General features: G+C 47.7%; 1 protein-coding gene across 2 annotated transcripts; it reads left to right on the forward strand.

Moving 5' to 3' along the window:
* Window positions 1–301: 301 nt before the first annotated feature.
* On the forward strand, window positions 302–5803 carry pfkfb3 (6-phosphofructo-2-kinase/fructose-2,6-biphosphatase 3; the record flags this gene model as incomplete). 2 transcript variants are annotated; one of them, XM_080517920.1, is made up of 14 exons in its annotated part: window positions 302–507; window positions 1979–2104; window positions 2204–2300; window positions 2437–2503; window positions 2586–2660; window positions 2757–2813; window positions 2899–3023; window positions 3123–3330; window positions 3421–3567; window positions 3650–3754; window positions 3837–4094; window positions 4189–4377; window positions 4480–4502; window positions 4826–4880. In XM_080517920.1, exons 1-14 carry the CDS (start codon window positions 438–440, stop codon window positions 4878–4880), a joined length of 1602 nt encoding a protein of 533 aa, XP_080374046.1. In that variant the 5' UTR covers window positions 302–437. The 2 variants fall into 2 exon arrangements, with proteins under 2 accessions (XP_080374046.1, XP_080374045.1); XM_080517919.1 differs by lacking the exons at window positions 4480–4502; window positions 4826–4880 and adding an exon at window positions 5732–5803.
* Window positions 5804–9853: the final 4050 nt, after the last annotated feature.

Consider the following 9853-nt stretch of genomic DNA (forward strand, 5'->3'; position numbering starts at 1 on the left):
TTGTTAACAGCATGGAGAAATATTTAACTATTTCTTAACCGCGCGTGACTCTAATAATAAAGTTCTGTATCAGACGCATTATTACATTATTCTACTAAAATAAAAAAAAAATACAAATAAAAAAATCCACCGCCGAGAGGCGCTGTGTGTGCGAGCGCGCGTGCGCGCGTGTGTTCGTTTCGTCATCACAGTCACGTTGCCACCCGGCGCCGGGACGGGCGGGCGGGGTTTAAATAGCGGATGTGTGCCGCAGACCGGCAGATTAGCCCGGCTCGACTCACTCCGCGAGGAGCAGCGTCGCAACAAAGAGAAGCTCCAGTCTCCTGCTCAGACCGACACGTTTTTGCGTCGTTACTCAGAAAAATTTAGATTTTGTTTTTCTTCTTCTTCTTCACACCGGGACTTAAGCGACGAAGCGCTCCTTCCGGCCCTGAGGAATGCCCAGAGAGCTCACCCAGAACAGGATCCAAAAGATCTGGGTTCCCTCCAAAGATGACAAACGAAGAGGTAAAACATTTAATACTATTTTTATTTCTTTAGTTTACTTTTTTTTTTTTTTTTTTTTGTGGTTCCAACCATCCATTGGTCTCCATCCGCTCACTTTCACATCACGGCCCCCTTAAGTGGAGCACCAGTCACCATGGTTACCGGTGTCGGGCGCTCCGTCCTCGCTCTCCGATTGGTCCGTTTGCAGCGCGTGTGAGCGGAGCCGCTTTCCAGTGAAACGAGGGGAGAAGAGTGAATAAAAAAAGCGTTTAAAACTACTTTAAAAAAAACTTTTTTTTTTCAAACTTTTCCACTTCATGAATCTTTTTAAAGAGTAAGTTAATTCATTCACATAATTAAAGTGAGAAATTCCACTTTATACGAAGATGCTCGTCAGATTAAAAACTGATTTAAAATTAAAAATAAATCTAATCCGTGTCAACAATTCTCTTTTTAATCATCAATGCGTGTTTACTGGTCAATTGTTAATAAACGGAACAAAGCGTGGACGCTTGAAACGCCTGTAAACAAGCGTGATAATTTAAAACTCACCATTTCATTCAATATTCGAACCCTTTGATTTTTATCTCGTCATTAACCCTTTGTTCACCACAGCACTGTGGGTGGCAGACTCTTGTCATTCTACACCCTCCTCCCATTCACACAATACACACTTCCAAGAAGCCCAGTCCTTTAACCCTTTCCTAACTTGCCTGGAAATATTTACATTCTAATGGTTGTAGATAGGTAAAAAAAGAAAGGTGCGTCTCTTTTATTCTCTTTACAAGACAAATTCAGCTTCATGCATGTACGTAGTTATTTGATATTGAAAAGACACAGAAGATTTAAAGGATAGAGAAAAAGTTGATATCGTAAATGTGTGCCGGTGAATCTTGTCTTGAGTTCCACTGAAATTACTTGTATTTTGATATGAAGCTGTAAATCTCTGCTTTCTGGTTGTATTTGTTTTTTCTCAAGCTATGATAAAAAGATAAAAATGTTATTTATTGAAATTGCGCATGCCAAATCCTGTCTGCAGACCAGGAGCAAAGTGGTAATTACACGTTTGATTAATTATTCCTATTATTATAAATGATAATGGATTGATGCACAGGGGTGAGGAGGCTGAAGCAGCAACAGGTTGCGTCTGACTTTCTATTTGGGCAACGTGGAAACAAGATTAGCCACGTGGCTTCAATATCTGTTAGTGAGCCGCTGACTGATTTCCTCAGACGTAACTTTATTCAAACTGCACCGAATGCAACACATTTCTCATTTCTCGGTGCTTTTCAAAGAGAATGCCCTACTTTCTCGGGCTGTCGCCGTGCAGCGGCCGGTAACGTGAGACCGCCTGCAGGGACACCAGACCGGTGGGGGGGGGGGGGGGTGTTGCTGACAGAAGTGGGTCAGGTGCACAGCGAGGTGGAACGGCGTTGCTGACGATGACGTGTTTATTCATTCATTTATTTATTTATTTTTCCTCCTCCGACAGCTGGCGCCCCCAACTCCGCCAACCCGCCCACCGTCATCGTGATGGTGGGCCTGCCGGCTCGAGGCAAGACGTACATGTCCAAGAAGCTCACGCGCTACCTCAACTGGATCGGCATGCCCACCAAAGGTACGAGACCCCCCCCCCTCCCCACTCCGTCACGTTCTCGGTATCTAATCCGGCAAAAGGTGCATGTTCTGAACAAGAAAGGACGTCTTGTGCCTCCAGTGTTCAACGTCGGGGAGTACCGCAGGGAGGCGGTCAAGAACTACAGCTCCTACGACTTCTTCAAGCCCGATAATGAATGTGCCGTGAAGATCAGGGAGTAAGTTCAGCGTCCAACAGACACACACACACACACACACACACACACACACACACACACACACACACACACACACAGAATTTGAATTTCTGGCCACGGTAGCAAAATCTTCACGCGTCTCCCTCCCGTCCTCCAGGCAGTGTGCCTTAGCAGCCCTGAGGGACGTCAAGTCCTACCTGCAGGACGAAGGAGGACAAGTGGCGGTAAGTTTTCCGCTCTTTTGTGAAACTTCGTCATCAATAAGGAAGAGCCGTCGTCTCATCATTTAAAAAAAAAAATGTTTAGGTTTTCGACGCCACGAACACGACGAGAGAGAGGCGGGACCTGATCCTCAAGTTTGGCGACGAGAACAGTTTCAAGGTAGACGTCCGTCCGTCTCTCTCGTGACGGGAAGCGCGACACCGGTGTCGCGGGAAAACAACAACTTTGTAACCCGCGTCTCCCGCTTCCCTGCAGATCTTCTTCATCGAGTCCGTCTGCGACGACCCCGGCGTCATCGCCTCCAACATCATGGTGAGTGACGAGACGCCAGCGATGGCGCTGCCCGGCAGAGCGTTTCCCCCGCCGGTTGACACCTTTCCTCCCCCCCGGGTTGCAGGAGGTGAAGGTGTCCTGTCCCGACTACCGCGACTGCAACAAGACGGAAGCCATGCTGGATTTCCAGCGGAGAATCGAATGTTACAAGACCAGCTACCAGCCTCTGGACCCGGACCGCCACGACCGGTAAAAACACTTCGCCGCCCGAACGTCTTTAAGCCTTGCGGCTCGTTCGGACTCCCCGGGTTCACCGCGTCCCGTCTGCTCCCCTCCTCCCCCCGCCAGGGATCTGTCCTTCATCAAGGTCATCGACGTGGGCCGCAGGTTCCTGGTCAACCGAATCCAGGACCACATCCAGAGCAAGATCGTGTACTACCTGATGAACATCCACGTGCAGCCCAGAACCATCTACCTGTGCCGCCACGGCGAGAGCGCCGACAACCTGGAGGGGCGGCTGGGCGGCGACTCTGGACTCTCGCCGCACGGCAAACAGGTAGAACCTCGCCGAACTACGTTGTCCTCAAGACGAGCAGATCAGCGAGTGATGACCGTGATGTCTGAACGCTGTCCCCCTCCCCCCCAGTTCTCCGCCGCCCTGGCTCGCTTCGTGGAGGAGCAGCAGCTGAAGGACCTGAAGGTGTGGACCAGCCAGCTGTGCCGCAGCATCCAGACCGCCGAGCACCTGGGCGTCCCGTACGAGCAGTGGAAGGCTCTGAACGAGATCGACGCCGTGAGTTAGACCCGCATCCCCCCTCCCCCTCCCCCTCCCCCGCCTGGTAGCTTTACCTGACCGCCTCCTGCTCTCCCTCCAGGGCGTGTGCGAGGAGATGACGTACGACGAGGTGAAGGAGAAATTCCCCGAGGAGTTTGCGCTCCGCGACGAGGATAAATACTACTACCGCTACCCTGCCGGAGAGGTGAGGGAGTCCGGACGCGTTGACGCGTTGCCGGTGGGGGGAGCGTCTTGCTAATCCAGTGCGCTTGTGCGAACCCCCTCAGTCCTACCAGGACCTGGTCCAGCGCGTGGAGCCGGTCATCATGGAGCTGGAGAGGCAGGAGAACGTGCTGGTGGTCAGCCACCAGGCCGTCATGCGCTGCCTGCTGGCCTACTTCCTGGACAAGAGCGCCGACGAGATGCCCTACCTGAAGTGTCCCCTCCACACGGTGCTGAAGCTCACGCCGGTGGCGTACGGCTGCAAGGTGGAGTCCATCTCCCTCAACGTGGAGGCGGTGAACACCCACCGGGACCGGCCGGAGGTGAGGATCGAAGCCACCGGGCTGGTTTTGTTGTCGTTTTTGTTTGTCTTTGACACGAGGATGACCCTCCCCCTCCCCCCCCCCCCCCCCCCAGGAGGTGAAGAGGGGTCCCGGCACTTTGATCCGGAGGAACAGCGTCACCCCTCTGACCAGCCCGGAGTCCAACATCAAGAAGCCTCGCATTGACGACCTGGACGAGGCCCCCGTCGAGAACCTGCCCCCGTCCGTGGCCCAGCTGGCCCTCTGCAGCCCCCCCCACCTCCCCCTGGCGCTCGCCGGACAGGTGAGCTCGCCTGGAAACACGCTCAGCACTTCCTGTTTCCTTCTGCGCTCGGCTTCACTCACTCGTTTCTCCTCCTCCTCCTTCCCTCTCGCTGCCTTTCAGCACTGGCTGGGCAAAGTCTGCCTGTAAGTATTCCTTCGCTCAGTCTTCTTCTTCTTCTTTGTCCATGTTGTTGTTTTTTTTCCTGAAGTCGCACAAGAACTCTACATTCCAGCATTGATTTATATTTAACACTCGGCCGTACAGTGACTCGTTCCGCCTCCAGAAGTGATGGAGTTTATATTTGCTCACAGGAAACTCCCACTTCCCAGTTTAGCATTCCTGTGATTCCCGTCTGTCGTCATCGTTTACTATCTACTGGTGTGTGTGCGTGCGTGTGTGTCCCCGCTGACTCACGCTGACTCACGGTCTTTGTGTGTTTGGTTGGTCTCCACATTGCCACTCAAAGACGCACCGTCCTTCATTACCTGAAGGTGGTTTGTCTCTTAGTCGTTCAAAGGTAAACAGATGGCGCCGCAGTCGCTTTGTAGTTCTGCCCGCAGCCACACACACACACACACACACGTCATAGTTATACAAATATTCTCTGGGTTTTACATATTTGTATCAAAGCCAAATGTTATGTTTGGGCCGATTTATTATCATGTCTTCCATATGGAATAAATGAGAAATTTCATTAAAAATTCCCACTTGATATGTGTGAATTCACTTCCCTAAAAACAAAAGTAAAGAGCTAAACCTCGTCGAGATCAATAAAAACAAATTGCTTCTGCTACAACAATGAAGCATTTCCTTCATTTAAAACCTCACATTTAATTAAAAAAAACCAAGAGATCTGTTATTTTGTGCCGTTGGGAGGCGACAGTTTGACGAGTCACAGAATTTTGACACCAGAAAGTCTCAATAAAAATGGCTTTCTGCTGAGATTGTGGTCATTTTACGTCATATTTGGGTTGTTTTGTTTTTTTTAGTTAAATATTGACATTTTCATCCTCTATACTTTAGACCACAACACAGAAAAGGTTCCTTTTAAAGAGGATCACGGCTCTGTTTGTTTGGCTGCGTCATGCTGCTCTGGAGAACGCCGTAGGCTGTAGTGGATATTATAGTTGTCACTGCTGCTGGCGCAGTGGAACGGTGTGAATAACACTGCTGGGCGCGTGGCTTCAATCATAATCACCTGAGGATTACCCCACAGCCCAGGACGCCCGCTTTCCTCGCCCTCTAAAAATAACAGGAAATTAAGACGCCCACGAAACCTGTGGCGACGTCACTCGCGGTTTACAGTCTGTTGGTTCAAAACGGTTCGCCGGCTTGACGTTCCTTTTTTTTGTTTTCCTTGTGTTTTCTGCAGAACCTGAGGCGCAGCTCGGCGGGTCGCCGCGACGTCCTGCAGCACTGCAAGTGAAGGGGGGGGGGGGGGGGGGCTCTGAAACAAGAACATTAAACAAGCAGGAACAAGTCCAAATCAAAGAGTTACTGTGCCGACGACTGTTCAACGGAGGACAGGGGATTTTTTTTTTTATTAATTTGTTTTTGTTGTGGTTAATTTGTCCAATCATTCCTGTCACCTCATTGATCACGTCACTCGTCTCCACATTTTAAATTCCCCACCTGGAACTCGTAACGGAAGCATTTTACACTCCTGCTCTTCTCCGATCCACGACTTTTAATGCGAACCTGCTCTACGACTAAAGCGACATTTTGCACAGTGGTGAAAACATTTAGTTTATTTTTAAATTTTTTTGGGGGGGTGGTCTTGTGTCACCATGTCCGTCGTGTCACAAGGTGATATTTTGGAGGCGTGACTTCGCCGTAGAGTGCCTGTAGCGCTTGTTTCGCAGCCTCACACACACACACACACACACTCACTCGGATCATTTCAACAACTTAAAACTCTCGCTAGTTGACTTGTTTTGTCGTTTTAGTGTCGGTGCCACAACTCAGGCCGCCACTTTTGTTTTGCTGTCGTCGTCTGCTACGCACAAACTTAAGCACCTGTATTTTATTTCCATTTGAACATGGCGTGCTGTTGATGCTAATAAAACCTTTGTAAATGTTGGTGTACATATACGGTGTAACTTTGCAGCGGATGAGATTTCAATGTAAATCTTTTTGTACTGACCTGTCGGGACTGAGCGGAGCGGCGCTCGCGTCTCCAGTCAAAACGTTTTGCTTGAGATACTTGAAATTTCTTTTTTTTTTTTTTTTGTAATAAACAAGTTTTTAAATAAATCCTTTTATTTATTTGTACGTAGGTGACTTGTTTTAAATCTATGCACCAGAATGTTTTTGTTTTGTTGTTTTTTTTGCATTTGCTCGACCAATAAATTCACTTCAGAGAAAAATACACACGGCTGATTGCGTCACCGTTTCCTCCTCGTGTGAAGGATTCACAGCATTCCTTTTATAGAGCCGAGCTGCAGCGAACACAAGCTGCCTGAGTCACATTCTGCTTATCGGCCGTGACGCCGTTCTCTCAGGAAGTTGCAGTGAAAGTGAATAATGTTGCATCTCTCAGAAGGGCAGGGGGGGAAACCACGTGTATGAAGAAATCTCAACGGTAAAAGAGTAAATGGGGATTATAATGTTAATGAAATAGGGAGAAGTTCTCTGTAAACAACCTGCGAATGTAGAAATTCAGAGCTTATTGCAAACAAATGGCAAATTGTCGTCTCTTCTTCCCATTCACACCGGTACAGAGGGGTAAAACACATTCAAATTCACCTTGAGTGGGCCGGACAAGTGAAATAATGCCATAATAGACCTTTAAATTAAAAGTTTTTCTACGTTGTGCGACAGTAAACTTAATAAAAATTGACCACAATCTCGACATTAAGGTGAGTTTAACGACACATTCTGGTGCAAAATACAGTGAAAAGTCCCCAAAAACTCAATCTAAAGTCCAAAATTCTGTTTTATATGAGATTTTTTTTTTTTTTTACAATTTTGGTTTGGCAGGTTGGCTTGGAGCCTGTTTTTTTTCCCACCCACACGCCTCATGTTTGACTAGTTTTATCCATCTTATCGGGTCTGCTGTCCATCGCAGGGTAAACACAAACAACACATTCACTCTGCAGTCAACAACAATACATGACAGGCTGGTGTTTTCGTACCGTTGCGCGCTCGGGGAAAACATGCAGGAACATTCTCACTGTGAGGCGGCAGTGCGGCGCCACAAACCCACCCTCACCCCGCCGATGCCGCCTGAGCCGCCAGGCGGGAGGCGAGGACCACCAGCATGCACCTTTTGTGACGAGGCTGGAACCTGGAGGCCATTTTCTTAGTTGAAGTGCTTTAGGTTTAAACTTATTGAACGCAGTCGCTCTCATGCACATTTATGTTTTTCTTAATGGACCGATGACATCATTACAATAATGACTATCTAAACACAGTTACAAGTTGATTCCTTTAAATGGTGCAGTTATTTTACTCATTCCTACAAAAGAAAACAACCTAAAAAAACCAATTTGTGCATTACTTTTAATTGTCTCTCATATTTAAGATGTATTTAGAGCCTGCATGTGGTCAAATTGCATTGGAATAATAGCCAAGCTACTTAAGTCAGGGGAGAGTTATCAGTTCCTTGAATGTATATTCTGTTTGAGATTGATAGAATACAAGTCCAGTGATGTTTCCAACGACGCTACGGGAAGCGGGATACGGTCATGAGCAGTCAACCGTAAGTATACTTTACACAAATTTATCTACTTATGCAGAACTTTTTTAGAATTACGCAAGTTTTCATGAGACAAAACTTAATCCTTAAAAAAAAACTGTTTCCACTGCAGCAGCGCACACAGACAACGATGCAGTTAGTCTGCCGGGGCACTGGGGGGCGCTGCTGCTTGATTTTGTAATGAAACTACACAGACGTGTGCAGAGAACAAAACGCTACAAACGTGAAGAAAATGGAGAAACCCCGACGCCCGCATGGACTGGTGACGCATCGGATGCGATCGGGGTGAGTCTCAACTACAAAACTACTGATATGGAGGATAAAACTGGACTACAGACCGCGAGTCAAACCACCGCTGGCCGCCATGCTTGTTTACAAGTGGAGGAGCGGACGGAGGGGGAGAGGGATGCGCATGCGCAGTAAGAGCGCTCAGGGCCTCCAGTCTCTGCAAGAGCGACCGTGAAAGAAAAGAAAATGATAAATAAAATGAATTGAGCTTTTTTTCAAAGCAGACAATAATCGTGGGTGTGTAACCTGTAACGACTCTGCAAAGCAGTCGTTTTATATCATTTGCCCATTGCAGGATCATTTATTAAAACGAAATCTTATCTTCTGGATAAAAATGGCTGCAAAGAGGTTTGCAGCTAAACTGGCTAAAATCACAACAAAAACAACAACAACAAAAATAGGATGAAAAGCTAAAATGGTTCAATCGTTTCTCAACATTTCTAAATTAGTATAAATGGCTAAAACAAATATCAATAGCCAAAAAAACTAAATAAAAATAATGAAAACAGTTCAAATGGATTAAATTGCTAATATAGCTATGCAGAGTAAATCAGTTAAAAACACGTCCAATGTTCTAAATTGTAGTCATGAAACATCAGACACGTCAACCTTATTGTCAAGGTTAAATAACAAAGTTTATGTTGTTATTTATAGATTTTTCTTCTTCTGTGGCTCTTTTGGTCGCGGCGGCTGTTTCTGACGCTTCATTCAGAAACACCTTGCATCTCCTGCTGCTGCCAGACGAGTGTGGTTTCTTCCCTCCGGTGTGAATCATGAGCAGGAATCTTGGCTCAGTCTGGTCATCCTGTGGGCAGAGAGGCGACGTGGCTGCTGTCAGGTTCGCCACTTCCTGCCTCGCGTCGCCTCGCCGTGCATGGCGTTCTGAGGTTTTTTGCTTGTGCTCAGCGCGTCATTTTGCTCATTTTGATCTTTCAGGCTTTCTGCAGGGATTCTAATCCTGGCGTGTGTGTGTGTGTGTGTATGTGTGTGTGTGGGAGACAGGAGTTGCTGTGTCAGGCTGCTGAATGTTCGGCGCTAAGCCAGCGGCTCCACAAATAGTCGTCTAAAGCTGCGCTGACGAAGGCCCGGCGTTCGATCCTCTCAGCCGGGGTCACGGAGCTGAACACGGTGGCCCGGATGATGTCCGACAAAAAAACAAAAAACAAAAACAAACAACATTTTTCTTTTGTGTTTTCACACAGGTGTGTCTCATCCGCCGTCTCCGCTGACTCAGCAGTTCGGCCTTGACCTATAACTGCATCCTCACGCCACCGCAGCTAATAATAACCTCACCTCATGATTACACTTGCATGCACAACCGCACACTCTCACACACACACACACACGACCAAAACTGAACCCGGCGACCCGTGCAGACTTGATAATGCAGCCATTCTCACCAGGCGATGCGTCTGGCGTCTCCATGCAAATGCAAGAAAACAGTAAAAAAAAAAAAAAAAAGGCAAAGGACAATGGGACTTTGTGTGCAGAAACAACATTCAGACACAT

The sequence above is a fragment of the Blennius ocellaris genome, assembly GCF_963422515.1.
Source record: "Blennius ocellaris genome assembly, chromosome: 22".
NCBI classification, from domain to species: domain Eukaryota; kingdom Metazoa; phylum Chordata; class Actinopteri; order Blenniiformes; family Blenniidae; genus Blennius; species Blennius ocellaris.